The sequence below is a fragment of the Stegodyphus dumicola genome, chromosome 1 (genome assembly GCF_044657685.1).
Source record: "Stegodyphus dumicola isolate Sdum_Otavi_A_Nest chromosome 1, ASM4465768v1".
NCBI lineage: Eukaryota > Metazoa > Arthropoda > Arachnida > Araneae > Eresidae > Stegodyphus > Stegodyphus dumicola.
The window spans coordinates 245913891-245937671 of record NC_140768.1 but is presented as its reverse complement, the minus strand read 5'-3'; the positions used below and the strand labels follow the sequence as shown (position 1 = coordinate 245937671).

General features: G+C 34.5%; 1 protein-coding gene across 1 annotated transcript in view; it reads left to right on the top strand.

Moving 5' to 3' along the window:
* The window catches only part of LOC118195694 (dynein axonemal assembly factor 4-like), a 76438-nt gene that overhangs the window by 8337 nt on the left and 44320 nt on the right, over nucleotides 1-23781 (top strand). Inside the window, exons 2-7 of the mRNA XM_085827081.1 lie at nucleotides 706-856; nucleotides 2882-3015; nucleotides 7134-7255; nucleotides 18723-18849; nucleotides 23252-23352; nucleotides 23636-23716. Coding sequence (XP_085683207.1) covers nucleotides 706-856; nucleotides 2882-3015; nucleotides 7134-7255; nucleotides 18723-18849; nucleotides 23252-23352; nucleotides 23636-23716 — 716 coding nt within the window. The remainder of the gene's footprint in view (nucleotides 1-705; nucleotides 857-2881; nucleotides 3016-7133; nucleotides 7256-18722; nucleotides 18850-23251; nucleotides 23353-23635; nucleotides 23717-23781) is intronic.

Sequence of the window (23781 nt, the reverse complement as noted above, 5' to 3'; positions counted from 1 at the left end):
TTCTTTTAGTGCATCTTTCGAGCATAAGAAAAGCGTAAATAGCCCATTGCAGTCTTTATTTTGAAAATTCAGTCTTTTGATAGCCTGTTTAATAACGCAATATCAGTTAATACAATAAAATCATAACTAAATCTTTATTGCATTCTTAATTTATGAGGGAACCACCAACGATGCTTATAACCAATGATACGATTCAGCTGTTTCGCACTACTTCGAAAGAACCACTACCTAAAACATTTTTAGCTCAGAAAACCGGCTGTCAAAATGAATTTATAATAAGCATGTAAGTAATTTATCTCTATTTAATAAGTACAATTAATTATTGTTTATTTAGGCTTAGAATCATAGTTAATTATTTCACTTTCACTACTGTTTACAATCTTATTATAAAGGATTCCAGTCGTTCTTTTTTTCCCAGGAATCAGTAATGAGCAATGAAACTAGATACATATTTTTTCGTGGTATTAAAATTAATCTTCTGATGAAGCAATATGAATGTGAACAGAGGAAGTAATTGAAATTATGTTGTAGATGGGAAAGTAAATAAGCAGTGTGATGGGATGAATTGATCACAATTATTGAGTTTTGTTTGAACAATAATATTTGCAATATTTGCAATATTATTGTTCATAAAATTTCTTTTCGTAATGCAAAATATATTGATTCTATAATTGAAGATGATAAGTATAAAACTAAAATTTACAGGTAAGCTCACCACCTTCGCTTTGGGAATGTTTTTTGGCTGCTGCTGTTGACCCAGCTACAAGCATTGCTAGAATTGGACACAATAATGTTTCTTTTGATCTGCGAAAACAATCTCCAGAGCTCTGGAATGACTTAACAGATAAAAGAGCAGGTAAGTACATTGCTGACTGAATGGTGATATTAACAATAGATACATTTTCAGAAGCTGAAAAATAAAATCATGGAAAGAGTTATATTTCGATTGCATTCGAAATCAAATTTTTTTGCGAATGCTTATTCTACCACTGAATCAACAAAGTCGAAATCAGCTTCGCATAACTTCAACTTGATAATTAATGCTCTAATATAAAAATTATCTTTCTAATTAATGCAAGTTAACTGTGACGATTAAGTTACGAATAATTTGTAGGTATTACAACCTATTTACTATTATGTAAACAATTTATTTAAAACAGAATCAAGAAATAATGTTTTTGTGATGCAAAGACAACGTGCTTTAACACACGAAAATATTAGAACTAAGCACTGAAAAGAGCTGCTTAGGTTGATCGCTTCTATAGCGAGCCAGCAGCACCGTTATCATTACCTGCCGAATCTTGCAAGGGAAACATAATCAAAATGGCTCAAAAATGCATTATCTTATTATTCTTCACCTTAATAGCAATCTGTGCATATTTGTTGTTTCGATCTTTTACTGTAGTTCGGAATTTCACATGTAATGTAGATATAGACACCAAGCGCTACACAATTTTCTTCAGAAAATTATACCTGTCAGTACTACCTGTTGGGCAGTAAATTTATTCTTATTTCTTTAAAGAATATTCTTATTCCAAAAGTAAGTATGGTCAATAAAATGTTTTTAATGCATGATAATTTATTCTTTGTTGTTGTTGTATTGAGTCATCATTTTGGTCTTCAGTCATTGGTATTGATCAGGGTTTTTGGATCAGGGAATTTTGGTATTGATCAGGGGTTGATCAGGTTACGAGGTTTGTGCTTTGCATCCTGCTTACTACATAGTGTCATAGCAAATTACAACATTTCATTAAATACGACAGTATATTGATACTAGTAACCAGGCACAGAAATGAAAACAACTACAATCTGAGGATCATATAGGTATATATTGAACTGATACACAAGAATAGTATATCATTATAATTAATGAAAAATAGAAAAAAAATCAATGGAACGGGTGACCTTGCTGATCTCCACAAAGTTTTTTTAAAGCGAGGGATAAGACTTGACATTGTCACTCTTATTTTTACAGCTACAGCTGAAAAGCTGGTTTTGCATAAGCATGATGTTGCGAAAGGAATAAGAGTCATTAAAGCTTTTGAACTTAGAATTGGATATTCATTTTTGATGATTATCCCAAACTCCACCAAATCGGAACTCGCGAATTTTGTTTTAAGGCAGTTGTCGCAAGAGAGTTCAAGGAGATTCTTTTCTTCTTGTGAAGTGAATTCTGGTGGAGCTTGAGCATGGAAAGGATTTTGAATCCACAAACATTTCTCGATATTTTCTTCTGCAAAGTATTTTGCAAACCATTCACTGAGCTTAGAAAAGTGGTCTTTTAAAAGAGAAAGCAATTTTTGAGAGATAACGAGCTCATTAGAAGACACGTATTTATGTTATTCAAGGAAACAACTTTGACTGCCATCCTCATTAATTTTTCTTATCCACAACTGCAGTTTTCTTCTAAATACCGCAACCTTCTCCAATAGTTTCAAGATGTATTACCGCCTTGGACAGATTCCAGGTATCTAGTTTGTCAAATATATCGCACAAATATGCCAGTTTTAATGAAAAGTCTAGTTTGTCTGGAGTTCTAGTATCTGGAGTTTACATGTTCTTCCTCTTGCAGAAAAGTGGGAATTTTTTTATGTAGCTCGAATGCGGTTACCAGAGTATGGCACAGTCTGAAAATTTGGGGTCTTTTACTTACCGTGAGAAAGGGAAAACGTATAAAGAGCATATATATCGAATACAGAAGCGAAAAACCACATTTCAAATAATTTTACCTGATGTATATAAATGTCAACAAACACGGTGATTAAGGTGATTGTCATATTATTGAAGTCACCATGTACTATTTCATGTAATTTAAGCAAAGTGATATAATTAATATGGAAATGAAATAATGTAACATTACTTCTTATTTTCTATGATGAAGACTGTGAGGAGTATCGTAGGAAAGAAAGAGAAAATGCTTATGAAGAGAATCAAGCGGAACTGCATCAAACTGCAGAAATGAAGTCCAAAAAGCAAAATGAGCTACACCAGGCCAGCGTACGCAAACAGATGCATGTAAGATGCCTTAAATATTTTCGACGATTCAGAACTGTTTTTCAGCTTCAATCTGTAAACAGTTAGGTAAAATAATAAACTTTGGAAGACGGGGGTGGGTGGGGGGGGTAGAGGATTTTTTTCTTATTACAGGCAACAGATGCCAAGCATTTTACTCTACAAAGACATATGTGCCAATCTGAATTTCCAGCAAGAAAACGTATTTTCTTAATCCGCTCAACTCAATTATGTAAATTTCGTAAAAATGAAAACAAGTTCAATGGAACCTCGAGATGCGAGTGTAATTCGTTCCAGCATTGAGCTCGTATAGCGATTTTCTCGTATCTAGAAACAAATTTCCCCATTGAAAATAATGGAAATCCAGTTAATTCGTTCGCACCTACAAAAATATCAACATAAAAATCAGTTTTTCTAATAAATAACACTGATAAATAATATAACCGTCGTTTACCTTTATAATGGCTTCCGATAAATGGTGGCTTCCGACCCCAAATCTCCTTTTAACTGCTTCTCGTTAATCCACACCAACAACAGCTTCTCAACCTTTTCTAGGAGTTTCGGATGGTTCTTGGAAGTAACGGTAACTCCTTTGGCCACATCAAGTTTCTTAATTTCTTCTTTCTTTTTCAGAATAGTGCAGATCGTCGATATCGAACGGCCGTAAGTCTTCGCCCATTCCGTCACTCTTACTGCACTCTTACTGTTTATCTATAATTTCTTTCTAGTTTCAATGGCCATGGCTTCCTTCTTTTTCTTTGCAGCACTATCTGAGACAGCAATCTTTTTGGGAGGCATCCTGAAATAATTATTTTCACGTTAAAATGTAAAAATCAATTAACTCACAATCGCACAAACACGTAGATCAAAGAACACTGAGTGACCTGATAAGGAAATTCCCCGAGTCAAGCCGGATCGGAAAATAGCACCACGCATACCAACAGCGTGGTTCATTGCTGGTTACTCGAGTCAATGCTCGTAGTTAGAGACGAAATTTTCCCTCATACTTTCCTCGTATCTCGAATTTCTCGTATATAGAGGTGCTCGTATCTCGAGGTTCCATTGTACACGATTGTTTAACAGAAAACGAACACATTAAATTTAACGGCGAATAATAGGCAGCCTTGGCGCATGCACTTAGAGAAAATTATGTGGCCCGTAAAAGAAAATATCGAAAAATGATTTTTTATGTATTCATCTTCTGAAGGTAATTTGATTTTATTCATTAGTATTCTTCATTAAATATGGAATGCGATAGATAAAGATAAGACGAAATAAAGGTTGATTAAAAATTTTCTGCTATTGATCCTTTGAAAACGGAAATTCTGTGTAGGTCTTACTGGGTAGGATGCCCAAAATGAGGAAAAAAATTGTTTGTGCAAGAAACTTTATTCATAATTCGCCATTTTTATGAAAAGAGGATGACAGTAATAAATTAAAAACCTCATTTTTTAACTTAATATTACTTATATTTTGGGAACTAGTTTCACATTTATAAAGATCACTTACCAACAAAGCTCCTCTTTTCATTCTAAGCACTGAGTTGCCATTAATACTCTAGTTTTCTGTTCTTTAATATTACAGGAAAAAATTGTGTGCATCTTTTCTGCCATTATTTTTCCTCCTTTCTTTTTATCATCGGAATTTGATCATTACATTTTGCCAAAAGAATAGCATTTATCCGCCCTTAATCCCGTTGAATGAATTAGCTGAATAATCACAAAACACTTGATTTTTTATCACTCTTACAATTATAGAACGAATCAAAGTTTTTTCATTGCACAATTTATAGTATCTAATTCTCTATGGCCACATAAACTAATCTAGATCCTAGTAAGGAACCTGGCGACTTCTCGCACAGGCGTGAAGTAATATCAGTACAAAAGAAGGGAGAAAATATCCATTTATTATTTTCAACTATGAACAGAAAAGGCACATACTTAGTGCTTTGCAAAAACACCGACAACTTGCGGTGGAAACTAAGAATTGCAACACAATAAATCAAAATCTAAAAAAAAAAAAAAAAAAAAAAAAAAAAAGTTATACAATGAAACATCACTACTAGCTTCTTTCATTAAATGTAGCTGCAGATCGAGAGAGAGGGCCTGAGCCCTACCTGTTTGCTGTTCGTCCTCTTTTACAGTCTACTTTCTTTTTTTTTACAAGGAACGGAACATGACCCTCCTCGGCGTATCTTCTTAATGCGGCGCATAGTCTGAGGGTTTACTTTACCATCATGTAACGCAGATATTCAAGGAGAATATGAAGGGCCGTATGGCACAGAGGCTCTTTATCTGACAGACTTGCTATCAAAAAGTTTGACTAAACGTGTAACACTAAAAATTCAAAAATTATAAAAATTGAAAAAAAAAAAAAAAAAAAAAAAAAAAAGAGATGTTTCAGATTTTAAATTACGTCTAAAGGAGCGTTTTTTTAACATTTTGTGTGTTACCTTTATTTATTAAATATCATGCACTTAAGCGATAAAATTCAGTTCAAGACCAACATCGCAAAATAATTTTAAAATGAGCATATCTTTAGAATTTCCGATACACAGTCTCGCGCGCTGGAGATAAAAATTATTTTTATGTACAACATTGCCATTGCTCGCTTTGAAATCCTTGAGTTTATTAATGAAAATTTAGCTAAAGGTTTACAAAACATGAAATCGATAATAAAACAAATTCCAAATTTAAAATTTGGGCTTCCAGACGCCTACATTCGCAGGAGGATTACGTTATTCAAAATTTGATGGCTCTAGGTACCGTTGTTTTATCACAATGCGAGAAGCATACATACATTTATGCAGATTCTTCAGTATTTAATTTCTTTAAATATAATACATGGCGATAATACTTGGTGGCAACAATTTGAAAAGTGAAACAACGCAAAATGCCAAAACGAAATTAATAGTCCTTCTGGGCAAATTACCCCTTTGGACTAATAATGTATTTTGTGTGTTAATTGGAATGTACTCAGGCAACTAATAGTTAAAGCATAAGGAATAAGCCATGTCTATTTCGCGCTATACTAGATGAATTAAAGTTTTTATGTTCAGGGAAGAGATAAATAAGTGAAAAAGAGATCTTCGGCTTATTTCTCACGCTTGTCATCTCCTACTTGAAGTGATTTGTCAATAAACTAAACTTGAAATCCAGATTCAAAGCTTAGAGTGAAAGGTGATCTATCTATGCTTATAGGTAGATCATCCTTAGGTGTATCTTCTGATAAAAATTTATTTTGTTAAAAACAATTACTGAAGTTATAAGGAATTAGGATGATTGCTTCCATGTTTGTCTGTGGTATAATTGCTAGCATGCCCGACTAATAATTTGACAATCGCTTGTTCGAATTTCGTCGAAGGCGAAATTGAATTTTTAAGAATCCTTTTTGAAAAAAGAAAGTAAAACATTTCTTGAAAATTTACTGAACTGGACTTCCTTCAAATTGAGTATCCTTAAAATGTATCCTTAAAATTGAAATTTTTTTAAAAAAACCACAAACGTATTTTAAATTGTTTAAAATTTTTAAATTTATGTTCGCTAAATTTAGAATCATCTGGATTTAATTGTAATTTTCAATCCTTTGTATTCATTAACTGTTTTCACAATACAAACTAGGCGCACTCGTAAAGAAGCTCCGTGATACTGTACAAGATGAAATAAATTTATTAAGCTGCTTTCCTCTTAATCTTATATTGTGACAAAGGTATATTTGTATGGTAGACAGTTACATGTAATTCATTGAGGATTTGAAATCATTGCCTGTTTTATTGTATTTCATTACAGAGCATCAAGGTATCAATTAAGCTGTTCTTAAAAATCTCCATTTCAATTTAAAAGGAAAAATTAAATTAGTTTTCTGAATTATTTGATTTCGATTTACACACATAGGCAGAGAACACTGATTCAGAAATATATGTTTAAATTAAAATTACTCGAAACTCGCATTTTTTAAAAACCAGTAACTTGTAAAACTAGCAACTTTGAAACTTTATGAGATTAGCTTATTTCTACAGCTTCAGAAGCAAGAATCGTTTTCAGTAATTTTTGATAACTATTATTTCTGTTTATGAAGAACTTTTCCTCTGACGTGACTTATTTTCAATCCTGTTTTTTTAGTTAGAAGATCAAGAAAGAAGGCTCATAGAAAAGGAGAAAAGAATGGAAAATGAGAGAGTTACTGCCGCAATCGAGCAAATGAAAAAAGAACAAGCGAGAGTTAATAGAATAATTATGGAAAAGTATACCTTGTCTGAAACATTTATAAATTGTACTATAATTATTTTGCATCTCTTTTATATTAAGTATACGCATATGAATGGATAGCTTGATTCACATTAAATATCTGTATTATATAGCGTATTAAAACCGTCCATCACCATCATTCAGAAAATATCCAACTTAACGTTACGTATTTACAAAAGCAGTTGTAAAATAACCTCTCTGATCTTTTTCCAAAGCTGTCTGTTTATTTGTTTAACTGAATGTGGCAAAGCACACAAGGATTTCCACATAATAAAAACTCATCTAGTCAATAAACACTAGTGGCCTTCAGTTCTACGAAATTAATATAATAGCTCCAAATAATTCTGGATTTCTGCCATGCTTTAATGCGAGGTTCGTTCACGTAGGTGTCACTGTCTATCAAGTTAGTTTACAAATTTATTGAAAATTTGTAATTAACAGTTAGTGTTCAAAGTGTCATGGTGAAAAAATTCACCATTTATAACACGTTTGAACAATGCATGCCATACACCCATGATGATCGACATAAAGAGCACTAGTCCAGCACACACAGGGCTGCGTCATCTTTCCCTCTGCCGTTTTTCGACTGGTCGTTCTTGCAGTTGACCGCCCAGAGGGTGTTCGCGCATTCCTATTAAATGTTTATTTTCTCAACAGAATAACAAGTTAGTAATGCCTGATCACTGCTGTAAATCCAATTAAATTTGGAAAAAGGTCTCCGTCAATGTTTGTAAATTTCCAAAGTATTCTATTAAAAGACAAAAATGTAGTAAAGATGAAAAATTCCTCGAGAATATTTTATTCTGCGTGAAAGCATTGTTATCTTAAAAAAAAAAAAAAAAAAAAAAAAAAAAAAAACCATTAACGGAGAAAATAAACTATTAATTATAATAGAAAGTGAAATATTGATTATGCTAAAACTCAATTTCAGAACTTTCAGATTTTTTTGTTGAAGAGGTAGCTTCTCATTGATTGGTTTTATTTGGTTACGGGAAAAGTTAATTAAAATGTTTTAGAACATTTAGAGATGTGAAAATAAAAGACCAGCTTTCTGTCAACTTATTTTAATGAAATAAGCGGAAAAACATTAAAAATATCTAATTCCAAATACACTTTCCAATGACAACTCTGGACGGAAAGGGTCTCCATGTTTTTCAGTACCATGACCTTCACCTTACGAAGGTCAGGATATTATTATTTATTCTTAGTTATTATTTATTCTTGTTAGTGTTTTACACTTCTAACTAATTAATCAAGGTAAAACAAAACCGCTTACCTTGTCCCAATGGGTTCTGCCAGGGCCACTGGTAGAAACTGATCTCTTCTGTGCATCTCTATCTGCAAAATCTTGAAAGGAATAATCCATAAATGATAAATGCATTCTTTACACAAACATATTTAATGAAGACGCAAACGGGTTACAGAATATTTGCATAATGAAAAGGGTTTTAATTTTGGCACGACGCAGCGTGCGACTTCTCCGTTCCGAGTTCTCGTGCGATCTCTAAGCAAGAGTTCATATTTCGAGATGACGTCACTCAGCCATCAGATCTCAGCATGAGTTGCAACATCCTCCGGCGCAGAAGGACAATTGCTGTAATTGTAATTTACATTCCAGATCCACTGGATATAATAGTTGCACTGGTCTTTTAACCTTATTGCCATTGGGCAAGCGGACAGCACGGGCTCTCACCTTGCCATTTCTTCCAGGAAATACTTCCACTATAATGCCCATCTTCCACATCAGCCTTGGAATTTTATCTTCATGAACTAATAAAATAATTTATTTCTTCAAACAGGTTCCCGTTTTAGCCAGTGTGGAATGATGAGCAGATTTTAAATTCATCAAATAATCCTGTCTCCATTTTCTCCAGATTCTTTCTACCAGTATCTGTTGATGTGTAAATCGACGTGTAAGACTCTCCTTTGTTGAAGTTAATTTAGAGCTTCCTTGCGGCAATGATAGTAACCGTCTTCCTATTAAGAAGTGACCAGGGGTCAAAGATTCTGGCTCTCCTAGATCCGAGAATGTAAATGTTAAAGGTCTGGAGTTCAATATAGCTTCCACTTCTATTATGACTGTCTCTAATTCCCTAAATGTCAAGGATGATTTGCCTAGGATTCTCTTCAGAAGGGCTTTCAGAGATTGAACCATACGCTTCCAAAAGCCTCCCCACCATGCCGCCCTCTCAACTATAAATTTCCATTTGATTCCTTGCTTAGAGAACTCGTCTTGAACTTTATTGTTTTTTATCACCTCGTTCAAAAGCTCTAATTCTTTTTTCGCTCTTTTAAAGGTTTTGGCGTTATTGGTATACACTATTCGGTACAAACCTCTTTCGCTATAAACCGTCTAAATGCAAGCAAAAATTTTTTCGTGGAAAGGTCGGCTGTAAGTTATAAATGCACAGCTCTAGTTACAGCACAGGTAAACAGTAAAAATATGTCTTAGATAACTCTCTCCCATTTTTGACGTACAGTGGATCCGCGTAATCTATTCCGGAGTTCACAAACAGAAAGGCTTCTCGGTATTTGTCTCGAGGGAGAGGTGCCATATCTTGCATGACAGGTTTCGTTCGAAATATTTTGCAGACATTTAAAATTAAAGTACAGAATACTTTTAATTTTCCTACGAGCCTTAAGCAACCAAAATTTATCTCTTATCTGATTTAAAGTATCTGTTATTTCTCCGTGCCCTATCACTTGATGACTGTGAAGAATAATTAGATCAGTCAAATGATCTTTGTCAAGCAACACGATTGGATGTGCTTGTTTGTAATCCAAATTTGAATTTTCTAATCGTCCACCAACACACACGAATTACACCACTTTTGTCTACAAATGGATTGAGAGGGTGTAAATTGCTGTAATTTTGGGCTTTAAATAAATCTTCGGAAGGTTCGGTAACGCATGGATTTACGAAAACTTCCTTCGATGTTTTTCTTAATTCCTTGTTGGAATCTTCAATGTTCTTTGTGGAACATAAATTCGGTTTTGGCCAGTATCTATTTCTTCTTTTAACCACGTGGGCCCATTCCACCATATGCTATATATGCTATTCTGCTTCAGATGTTTGACATTTCCACCTCTAGTTAGCAAATCAGCTGGATTATTTTCACCAAGCGTATATCTCCAGTTCAAGACATCTGAATTCTTCTGTATTTCCTTCACTCTGTTCTGAACGAATGGCTTCCATCTTTTTACATCACTTCGAATCCAGTGTAACGTTGTACTAGAATCAGTCCACATATATACAGTTAAATCACTGTCCTTGAGTTTCTTTTAAATGTATTTTGACAAATGAGAGCCTATCAAAGCACCCATCAATTCCAATCTGGAAGTGATAATTTTTTCAAAAGTGCTACTCGTGATTTTGATGTAATGAAGCTTGTATGAATGACTCCATTTCTCGAATAACGAAAATACAGAACAGTCCCATAGGCCTTCTGACTCGCATCTGTGAAACAGTGTAACTGTAAACTATCCTTTATATTGTTGCGTTCGTACGGGTTCGTTATGAAATGAATGCACAAGTCCAATGAAAACTGAACAAAAATTTATTATTATCACAACAAAAATGCTTAAATTTTCTCAAATTATGTAGTATTACAATATCTCACAGTAGTTATCTTTTAACTACTCAAATGTCCAATAGAACGTAATTCAAAACAGCTAAAGAACGCTAATCCGCGAATTCGCTACAATCAACAAGAGCAGTTTTCTAAACAACAACAAACTAAGCAACTCCTACAAACTGAGATGTTTTCCTCCTTTTATAAGATTTTAAAATCACGCGCTAGAATTTTCCAGTACTTTCTCGAAATCAAAAAGAGATATTTATTTATTTAACGCACGCGCTCTTGTATTTTTAAATTTTCCGGCTTAGCTTTCTTTTAATATTCGTCACGCGCTGCACTGCGCGAGAAATAAAACCATTTAATTTATAATTGAACTAACATTAGCTTTTTAAATACCAAATTCGTAACACTGCCCCCTTTCCAAGGACTGCACGTCCCGGGCAGTACAATCCCTGGACAGGAAGCTAAACTTACAACTGTGGCATAAATGCATTAATAAGCATTACATTACAATAATAAACAACATGAACAATAAATGCAATACATAAAACAAATCAAATGCTATCAAATACAAATCAAATACTCATTTAAAAACAAAATGGACCATGGTCTTATACTATTTACAATTATTTACATTATGTACTATGGCCATAGTAAAGGGCTAACCTGTCGTAATGAACGACTTTAGGTTTAGAGTTCGAAGACTTACGGATCATGACGTCATTCAGTCTCTTCAGGACTGTATATGGACCATCCGAAGGTGACTGTAATTCAGGCCTGACACCTTTTCGCCGAATCGGGTTCCACAACCACACCTTGTCTCTTTTGTTGAATCTATGTCCAGTAGCTCTCGCGTTGTATCTGGTCTTCACTTTCTCCGTCGCGAAGTTCACTCGCTTTCGTGCGGAACGGTGCATCACTTCAAAACGGGCCTTGACATCTTGGATGTGTTCCTCAGGCGATGAAGGCGCATCCGTACGGCGATGAAACAGGCGGTCACAAGGCAGACGAAGGTCTCGACCGAAGAGCATCTGAGACGGAAAATAGCTGGTAGTCTGGTGTTTCTTTTCGACCCTAGCATGATTTCGGCTGTTTCTCGAGCTGGTTCTTTCGGACAAAGCGTCGGCATTTCCAGGTGAGGATCCCTTCTTAGGATGGATAGTCATGTCTTCAGATCCTGAAAGCAGTTTGTTGTTTTTCAAGTCTAAGGAAAAATTGTATTTCCTTAAAAAGTCCAATCCGAGTATGCATGGATCTGTAATATCCGCCACATATGCCGTGTGATGGTAGGCGGCACTTCCAAACGTGATGTTTACGTTTAACTTCCCAGTTATGTCGATCTTGTCACCAGACGCAGTCTGAAGGGTAACACAGGATGGCGTCCAAATAAGTTTATCTTTAAACTGTTCAGCTAAATCTTTCCTAATGATGGTAACATTAGCTCCTGTGTCAATGATCATATTGCAAGGAACTCCATCGATATTCCCATTAATGGACAGTCCGTTACTGTTGCCACTCACTGTATAAATTTTAAGCGCTTTAAAACAAGGTTTTTCATTATCTGGAAACCTCCGTTCCTCGATATGGTCACTAATTTGTTTACTGCGTCGTTGCTGGGAAATGGTCTTATTTTCCGTACCTCGGGGTGTTTTGCAGTTTCTTCGTATGTGGCCTTCAACTCCGCAGTTCCAGCACTTTAGAACTACTTTCTTTTCACTTCTGTTCCGTCTCAAGCCACTGACTTGTCTGGTAAAATCGTCTGCTTTATATTCCGTACCCTGGGGTGTTCTGCAATTCCGTCTTAGGTGACCTTCACTACCACATCTCCAACACCTTAGAGCCACTTTCTTCTCGCTCCTACTCTGTATCAAAGCATCGACTTGTCTGGCTAAATCATCTAAACGAGCCATCAGTTGATCCACTGGCTCATGGACTCGCACAGCTCTGCCTGGGTAGCGATCCCTAAGAGTTGCTTGTTGGGCTGCCTCCAATTTCACGGCGTACAACAGAGCGCTTTTTACATCCTTTACATCTGCCATTCGCAGTGCTTTCTGTATTTCAGGGTCCCGGATGCCATCGATGAAATATTGCAGCGACAGAATTTCCCTCGTTTCTCTCGGGCACTCCGTAAATGCGAGGTGGGACAGCCTTTCAACATCCGTGGCGAGCTCCTGAAGCGTTTCGGTGAGCTTCTGTTGACGAGATTTTAATTGGAGTCTGCTGTAGTCTTTTAAACATTTCTCGCCGAAGCGCAGCTCCAAAGCGCCGGATAGAGCTTCGAAATCTAGCCTTTGATTTTCGGGAAGCGTCTGCAGGATATCCGCTGCGTCTGCTCTTAGAGAAGCGGCGAGATGACAGGCCTTAGCTTGGGAATCCCATCCATTCGCATCCGCAACGATAGAAAATTGTGTCCTATACACCTGCCAGGAGGTCTTCCCATCATATGTAGATAGTTTCAGAACGGAACGAGCAGGCATCGATAAAAATTTGAAACCTTCAGAATTGTTTCCTACCGTCGCGATGCACTTCTTTAGGCTGTCAACTTCTTTGGCGACGGCAGCAGAAACCCTATCATCAATTTGTTGTTCGACGGCAGAAACTCTTTCTTCAATTTGTTGTTGGAAGGCCGAAACTCTTCCTTCGACTCGTTGCTCCACAGCCGACACTCTATCTTCTATTTCATCTTTGACAGAAGAAACCTTTTCTTCAATTTGCCCGACTTTATTTTCGACAGCTCCTATTCTGTCTTCCATAGCCTCAAATTTACTTTCTATTACGCAGGTTATTTCTCTTTTCATTTCGTCTTGACCTGCTTCAGTTCTTTCTTGTACAGCTTTTATGTCTTCTTTAAAAGTTACTTGACCAGCTTCCAACTTTTCGTGAACGGCTTCCATTTCCTTTTTAACGGATCTTATCTCTGCTTTAACAGAGTCTTTCATATCTTCTTTAAATGATGCTTGGCCAGCTTCCATCTTTTCTTGGAATGCAGCAAAAGCACTAATGAGCTGTCTCAATTGTTCTTCCATCGCTCTTGTGATTGGCATTCAAACCCCACTCCTGACACCAAAAATTGTTGCGTTCGTACGGGTTCGTTATGAAATGAATGCACAAGTCCAATGAAAACTGAACAAAAATTTATTATTATCACAACAAAAATGCTTAAATTTTCTCAAATTATCATGTAGTATTACAATATCTCACAGTAGTTATCTTTTAACTACTCAAATGTCCAATAGAACGTAATTCAAAACAGCTAAAGAACGCTAATCCGCGAATTCGCTACAATCAACAAGAGCAGTTTTCTAAACAACAACAAACTAAGCAACTCCTACAAACTGAGATGTTTTCCTCCTTTTATAAGATTTTAAAATCACGCGCTAGAATTTTCCAGTACTTTCTCGAAATCAAAAAGAGATATTTATTTATTTAACGCACGCGCTCTTGTATTTTTAATTTTTACGGCTTAGCTTTCTTTTAATATTCGTCACGCGCTGCACTGCGCGAGAAATAAAACCATTTAATTTATAATTGAACTAACATTAGCTTTTTAAATACCAAATTCGTAACAATATCCATTCTCCCAGCACCTGCAAACTGATGTCTTGGTATTTCCAAACTAGAAATATAAGCTAATTCATCACACCAGCTTTGCCAATTCTTTCTGAGATTTTCTGGTATTTCAGTGTCCCATGCTATCTTTTGTTCCCATAAATATTGCAGTAAAATCCTAGTTCGAATGGTGCAAGGAATTAGAAACCCTAGTGGGTCAAAGGAACGTCCTACAAATCTCAAGATTTCCCTTTTAGTGGGTATGTTATCTATCCTTTTGGCATCTTTTACCAAATCTTCAATTTCTATAAAAAATGTATCATTTGACTTATTCCATAAGTACCCCAATACTTTAGAACAAGTTGAATCCTGTGAAAAATCTTCTTACTTCCATACTTTTTGTAAATTCGTTTCATTTGTTTTCCACTTTCGCAAGTTAAATCCACCTTCTTTCAGTACGCGTCTAATATGCTCCGATTTCTCGAATGCTTCGGATTCTTCATCTGCTTCAGCGATTAAGTCATCAACATACATATTTTCAGTTAGCATGAAAAATGCGTTCGCATACTGTGACTTGCATTTGCCAGCGTGTACATTAAGAGTTGATCTGAAAAGACACGGACTAGACGTTGCTCCAAAAATTACCCTTGTCATACGGAAGAGCCTTTATTTTCGTTCCATTTAATTCACCATCGTTCCATAGAAACTTGAATGCGTTTCTGTCTTCATCAGCAAGAGAAATCTGCAAGAATGCTTGTTCGATGTCAGTTGTAAACGCAATTCGATTTTGAAGGAACTTAAGAAGCAATTCCAGTATGTCTGGACACATCTTGGGACTTGAATGTAAACCATCATTTAATGACAAACAATGCTTCGCATGTGACGAAGCGTCAAAAACCACACGGAGTTTTGCAGTTTCCTTGTTTTTTCTTATAACGGCTTGATGTGGCATAAAATACGTTTTTGGTACAATTTCAATGTTAGTTTCTTCGGCGATTCCTTCCTTTAAGTACTTATCAATTACTTCGCGATAGAACTGTTGATTATTCTGAAATCTACGACTTAAACTCTTAAATCTAATTTTAGTAATCTCCAGATTATCTCCAAGCTCATTTGAATTATGATTCCAGGGAAAGCGGACAACATAACGATTGTTTTCAAATTTCACAGATCTTTTGAAATTATCGAAAACTAAATTATCTTCTAATTCGAGTTCCTTATCTGAATCGTAATTTATCCCCATAGATTCGAGCTCCCAGAGATTCTTCAGCAAACCAGACAGTGATTCGTTCTGTGTATCTTTATTATTATGAACCACAACCTTCATAGTATTCACATTAGTTGGTGAAATTATGTAAGCCCTTTCTGATCTACTAATGGTCCAACCCGATTTTGTTTCAACGGCTACTAAGAAATTAGTCTGTAAACCTTACCCGTAACTATTTTCCAATAAAAATCCGCTCTTATCAGCAAAGAAATTTTCGGCGTTTTATTCCCTTGTCTCCATTCATCGGAAAGTTGCATGCCCTGTTTTTTTAATAAGATTAACTATTTCATTTCTAGGGGAATGAATATGTGATCCATTAATGACAGGAATAATTAAAGCTTCTATTTTGATTTGATTTCATATCGATACTTCGAATTATGTAAAATGAGACTGGTTTTTTTAACATTCTGCGCTTCAGACGTCGTGCAACCGAAAGAGAATATTTTTATTTTTCTTCTCCAATAACCGGACCGGAAGTTTTAATTTGTTACAGATGTCCTCCGTAATAAATGTTCGCTGCGATCCTAAATCAAACAGCGGGTGAACGCTTTGCTGGCGCCATTATCTGCTGCCCCTTGGACGGGCTTCTCGTCTGACGCGTTCTTTGCGACAGAATGTATCAATGTATGATGTCGTCGATCACAAATTCCACCAGTTACTTTCGATTTGCAGTTCCTCGCTAAGTGATACCTTTTGAGACACACGAAACAATTTCCACTTTGCTTTAACGCTTCCTTTTTCTTCTGGCACAGTCTTTTGACATTATTCTGACGTATGATATTCAGAACAGAATAAACAGCTATTAGAAAGTGATGTGTTTAACACTGCCGCTGAAGGAATTCTACCCTTATTATAATACCGATTTCTTTCGTTGTCTCGAAACAGTTCTCGAAACTGCTGCTTATTTTCAAAATGGGATTTCCTTTCAGTGACTTCAGAATCTGTTGGCTTTATTAAAAATCCTGTACGTTCTCGACTTTCTTTTTCTTTTCTTAGAAAATTTAGCAAATTTGTAATTTTTGTCTGGTTATCATCTCATATTTCCTATTAAATTCTAGTGCTAAATCATTCGGAATCATTTTTATTAATTTCGGATACAATAAGTTACTGTTCGAATCTGGTAAAATATTACACGATTCTAATCCTCTAATTTGTACTTCACAACGATCATATAATTTCTGAAGTGCTGTCACATCGCAAGACCTTTTAAGCGGAGTCAGAGTTAATAAATTGTTCATGTGGGTATCTATTATTAGTTCTTTGCGTCCGAAGCGATCTTTTAATATTTTCACAGCCTTCTCGTAATTCTCCGCTGTTAATGTCAACTCTTGTATTGCAGTTTCTGCATCGGAAGTAAGAATTGACTTTAAATAGTTAATTTTATCTACTGCATGTAGACTTTCGTTTTCGTGTACAGCTGTCTCAAATCGTGCCCAAAACCCAGGCCAACTGCACACATCCTTTCCCGAAAACGTTTCCAGGGGCAATTTGGGGAGTTTAATTCTGTTTTGAGATTCCGTGACAGTTCTACATGAAGCAGAATTAGCGCTATGTGGATTAGTATCTAAATATCTTTCCGCGCGCGATTTCCAAACAATAATTTTACTTTTATACTCTTCTCTAGACATTATTTCATATTCTAAATTTGTTACATTAATTAAAGTTTCAATACCAATATACGCTAATATTTGTTCTTTTTCTTTACTAATTAACTGAGTAACCGTTTCTTCAATTACATTGTTATCCCCCTCATTAGCAATTTCTGTTTCTATCTTATTTATCAGCCTCGCAACTACTGCTCTTATAGTAGATAGTTTCTTTTTTAAATTTTCTAAATCCATGTTTTTGTTTTATATTTGCTTTTATTTTTAAAGCAAAATATATTAAATTTCAGTTCAAATTCAACCCAGTGGCCCCACGTTATGACGCCACAATATTATTATTTATTATTATCGTTATCGTTAGTGTTTTACACTTCTAACTAATTAATCAAGGTAAAACAAAACTGCTTACCTTGTCCAAATAGGTTCTGCCAGGGGCACTGGTTAATATTGATCTTTTCTGTGCATCTATATTTGCAAAATCTTGAAGGGAATAATCCATAAATGATAAATGCATTCTTTACACAAACATATTTAATGAAGACGCAAACGGGTTACAGAATATTTGCATAATGAAAAGGGTTTTAATTTTGGCACGACGCAGCGTGCGACTTCTCCGTTCCGAGTTCTCGTGCGATCTCTAAGTAAGAGTTCATAGTTCGAGATGACGTCACTCATCCATCAGATCTTTGCAAGAGTTGCAACACAGGAAAAGCCTCACTGTCAACTGATTTTTTTTTCCTTTTCCAAAATAGAAAGTTATTTTTTTGCATGTTTCACAGTTAGCATTTTTAACAAATTAAAGATGTACGCATTCTCGAGAGTCCCACAGTGAAAAAGTCTGATTATAATTCTAATAGATTGTACTTAATTGTACAAAGTTTTTAATGGCCGGCACTAGCCATTTTTAGGCTTTAGTCACTGCTAAGGCCAGAAGTTGCGGTCATTATATTATGGAGACACCTAATAGGCGGCCAACGTTACCTCTCATGAGGCAACAGACAATTTACATTCATGCCTTCTCCAGGATTCGAACACGGGCCTTTTGATATCGCAGTCGGCTCCCTTAATCACTATACCGTCTTATTATACAAAGAAATCGGTTTATACCAAGGTATCATGGTTGGGAGGTTCGCAACATTTGCTGGTTTTAAAAGTATCTATAAATTGATCAGCTTCTAGACTTCTTGTCAGATTCTCAAATTTCTGTCAGCAAGCATACATATGGTTTGCTGAAATATCAATGAGAGATCATGTTTGCGGGGTTTATAGAAAGAGTAAATGTTTAATGTTTTAGCGCTATTTTCGAGTAAATAACAATTTGAGGGTACATTTGATTCAGAAATACTCGGAGTACTCTAAAATTATTATAGATGCTAAACACGTACAATATAGTTTGTTACTCTTGTCAGATTTTATGAATCGTGAAAAAAAATTTAAAAACTAACTCAAATTTTACTAATTTCAGAAAAGAAGCCATGCAAAAATTACAGAATATGCCTCCGCCCAGGAAGAGTGCTCATATCACAGTGAGTTTTACACCTCGGGTTTTCCCAACAGCTGCTAGGGAATCAATGGAAGCTGAAGAGAATGAGGTATTTGTATAAAACATGAGTTTCTCTGCTCATTTTTGTGTGAATCGCATGAGATGCACTTTCAAAATAATACAGCCGTCTCTACAGTTAAATTTATTATAAATATAAATGTAATTTATGGTTTGGTACTTGTTTGTTATCCGGTATTCTGCGATATTAACTAAAAATATTAGTTGGGGCTTGGATTCTTTGCGAAAATTTAGCAGTATTCTGGATCTTTCTACAAATTTTTCTTCCTTTAAAAAATTTTTTTTGATGGAGTTGACTTCTTTTTACTGCCTTGTACGAAGTAAAAAGGAAGTATCGTAATCGCGAAAAGCTTCAGGCAGCATATTTCAACGAAAATATCCACTTAGAGCGCTTTCGAATGCAATTTAACGATGTTTTTGCGTGATATCTATACGTAAGGACAGAATAAAAGACTCTTTTCCTCCAAAAAAACTAAAAACTGCTTTAAAATGAATTCTGAAGAGAATTTTTCGTGGCGTCTGTACGAACGTATGTACGTACGTGCTTGCGTACGTACGTATCTCGCATAACTCAAAAACGAGTAGCCTCAGAACGTTGAAATTTTGCATATAAGACTACTATAACATCGATGTGCACCTCGTATTTTGGTTTCAATCGGCCGCGCCAAACGTATATAAATATATTTATAAATATATCCACTCTGTTATCCGGCTCAGTGATCTCAGTTTCTTTACTCTTATATGTTTGTAAATTGTACATTTTTTGCTTTAAAAATGATTGAATTATGTTGTTTTTATCTTCCGGTTAAAGTTTTTATGCCTTTCGTAATTCTGGAAGCAATATTTGTACAATTATCAACAATTTAAAAGCTGTTTAAGTGCGGTTAAGTTTTAAATAACATGGCGGACATATTTGTTTACATTTGAAACAGCAGAATTGTAGATTTGTTGCCAATCTAGAGAGACTAAGCTTCGCAACACAAATATAACGCCTTCATTTATTATTGCGAATTAAATCATGCTTAATCCTTTCTGGAATTTTTTCGAGGAAATAAGTATTTAAGATTTACTTCGTAATTTTTAATACAGATATTTTGAGTTTTTATGTATTTTTGCCTTGTCGCGAAGTGAAAACTGAATTAATTGAATGAGAAATACTCAATCGTCTGTGAAAAACTGTTTCTTTTTCGTTTTGTTTGCTTAATTTCTTTTATACATCGTTCTAGCTTTGTTATAGTATTTGAATAGAACATGTGGCAACGATTAGATAATTCTTTAAATGATATAAATTTTGTGCATTCTGAGTTATAATATGAACGAAATATAATACTGTTAAGTAAACCTAGCGCCAGAGTGTCGCTATGGTAAACAAAGTGAATTTAAAAAAATGCATTTATTCTATTGTGGTTTATGCACTGTCGACGAAGTAGGTTTAATTCAATCTAATAAGTTAAATGAAATGCAAGGAAAAATGCGTATAATTTAATATTCCGTACAAGGAAGTCATGTGGTGTACACATCAGATTTTTTTATTTCAATTTTAACATATTTCGAAAGCGGTATCCTTACACAAGCAGCGCCGTCATTACTTGCCTTCCTTATTAGAATTCATATGGAGGCGGATACAAGTTGGTAGATAATAAATATCTATCTGACACACTTTTGAATATGATTACAAAAAAAAAAAAAAAAAAAAAAAAAAAAAAAAAAAAAAAAAAAAACAGATTTCGTTGCGGAGAGAGCTAACAAATTTTTCACGGTGAAACCAACAACTTCTTTTTTCCGTATTCATCACATCTAGTGAAGCAATTATACGTACAAAATCCTAAATGGAAAAAAGTACGTGAATTTATAACTACGCACTAATTTCTTTTTGTGAAATTAATTTATTGTAAATCTTACTCTGCTCTTGTTCACATTTTCCTTCCCGAATATTTCTCTTAACAATGTGATAGTACTTAATTTATTTACATGTACTGAAAATATTTCTCGAAGAAACAATTTTTTTTTTGTTATGATCAGTATAAATTAATTCGTTTGCACATTTAGAAATAATACCCCTCTTTTTTTTAAAACGAAACCATCATCTTTATAAAAATGTTAACAAAGAAGTAGCTTTAGATATCTAAAAACAGATGTTTGATTTAATTCTAAAATTCAGAAGAATTCATTAGTAATTATATTTAAGAATGACTTACATTTCTAATTTATAATCAACTTTAGAAATCCATTTCTTTTTTAAAATTTTTTAATGAAATGTTAAACGAGGGAAAAAAATAAATAAAAAAAACCCTCTAAGAAAAACTTTGCAGATTAATTTTTTTATATACCATTTGATGTTAAATATTATTGTGCACCCCTCAAAAGTCGTTAATAATATCCCCCACCCCCCCAAAAAAAGTTTCAAAAGACAGGAAGGCCTTCACATATATCAGTATTTTCGCATTTTAAAGATGAAAACTCTAAAGTCTAGAAATAATTTCTATTGATGACGCAGGTAATGTAACAGATGTAGGTACGAGGTAATAAGTTTCATGATAATGTATATGTAACAAGGTAGCTGTCTTCATTGAAAGCATGGCTGATAAATATTCCAAAAGCAGGAACAAGTTCTTAATGTTATTTCAAATCAGAAATTAGTAACCTATAAATCAGGAAATCTGAAGGCAAATACGCCCTAAAAAGTATTCCAGTGAATTTTAAAAAGTTAGTTTTAAATGACTGTACTAACATCTTATAGAATATTTAGCTAAGATCGATTGATAATTCAAAAAACATTTTCCTCATTTTCTTACCGAGGGAAGATGAGAATTTAGAATTTTTGACTAATTAACAAAATGGCCAGTTTGGTGGCATATCCAGTAGGGAACATAACTGGCTTATTTTCGAACAGGATGATATGGAAGAACAACGTATCGCTGGGGATTAAAGGCATCATCAATGAAATGGATAAAATTTAGCAGACCTTGTATTTAACATTTTGTTGAATACTGGTGACTTTTCTGGACAGTAAATATTTTTCGGTGCTTCATTATGGGAAATATGGCATTATGCATAACGTTTTTTGCATTACAATATGTACGTACGTAGGGGCAGGCAAAAACTATCGGAATGACAATACTGTGTGCAAATATTTCTTAATCACGGATCATGACACTGGATATTCTTAACATAGGGTTGGGCATTTTCGGGGCTTTCCCATGTGCAACGCGTGTATAAGCCAATTTCCCTCGGAAATACTTCCATGGAGGCATCCCTCCCCTTAAGCAGATAGTCTTATTGTGCTTTGCCTTAATCAAATAAAACCAAAATCAAGCTTAGGATTTTCTATGCCTGTCTGCTAAGTTGTACCAACATGAGTGGAGTGGTTCGTCCTCGGAAGAACGAAAAGTGTGGATGAAATTTTCTTTTCTGTTGAGAGAAATGAATTTGCTATGCTTCAGCAGGTCTTTAAAGGTGATACATTTGTAGGATTTTAATTTAATTAACCAATAGTGTTATCATTTTTGTTATTCAATGCTTCTATTTACGTGAACTTTTACCAGAATGCAAATTAGTTTAAAATACGAAAAACAGTTAGTTTTAAAGTTCGTAAGACAGCATTTGGTGGATCAAGCTGACTCTACTCTGAATTCTTACTCTTGTCACTAGTTTGCCAGTAAACATTTGCTAACCGTGATTCTTCGCGAGTGATTAGTCAGGTGGTGCCAGTGTTTAAATTAGGCCTTTTCTGTTTGTGAATTACCTTCAGTTGGCTTTGAACGCAAGAAGCTCTTATTGTGCCTGCAAATTAGCAGACGTTTCTTTCTGTTAATTTCAGCTTCTGTAAGAGCCAGGTCGACGTGTTTTTTATGACAATTTTTAATTTAAACTTTACGTTAAGTTGTCGTTTAGTGCAACTTTTTTTCATGCCTAAAGATAATTCTTAAAAAGAAGCTCAGTGAATAAAAAATAACAGTTCAGTGATGTGGATGAGTTGAAAGAAAATACGTTGCATCCTTCAATAATATTTTATATCAAGAGTTCCATAACTATTTCTGTTTTCAGCAGCGAGTAATATGCTGCGGAAAGTGTACTGATACTGGTAAAAATACTTCGAAAGGGATTAAAACATGCAAGTATAAAGTACATTATAATTGTCTAAAAATAATTCTTGTTATTTTGCATTGTTAATTCTTGTTATTTTTAGGTATCTTCTCGTACATGCAAGATAAATATTTCCACATATTCTCATAAATTTAAAATAACGTAACAGAAACTCGTGTAGATAATATAGTTTTCTGTTACCAATAAAAATAAAGTTAAACATATTTACTTAGTTATTCGGCTAATTCCCGGACCTTTCCTATGACTGATAATTTACATGCTATTATTTTTAATTGTTGAATAAGCATTAACAGATCCATTTACTGAGAATTTAGTTTCATTGTCAGTGGTTAGAGAAGCAAGCTGAAGCATCGAAAAGTTTAGAACTTGACTGTAAAGATCTATCACCTGAAGAAAAAAATCCAGACTGGTTAAAAGCTAAAGCAAAGTAAGTATTATAGAATAATGGAATTAAAAAAATTACCTACTTAATGTGTAGATTAATTAAATACTACCTACTTAATGTGTAATTAAAAATGCTTTACCTACTTTAATAACATACTTTATTATTTGATATTTATATACTTTATTGTTATTATATATAGTCTACGGCAAACATTTTGATATAGAGAGATTTCGATATAGTTTAGAACACATCCCGTGGTCTCATTTTCCACTGATTCTGAAAAGCCTTTGATTCTGTTTTTTCCTAACTATTTTCTTTGTTTTAGATCTATGTTTAAAAAAGGAGATTATAGATCAGCATTGAATGCCTACAGTCTTGCTATTCGCATGTGTCCCAATCTATACAGGTAGAGTAGGATATGTATAAATTATTTAAAATTAGTTTAAGTGCTTATCTATCTTTTTGTTTATA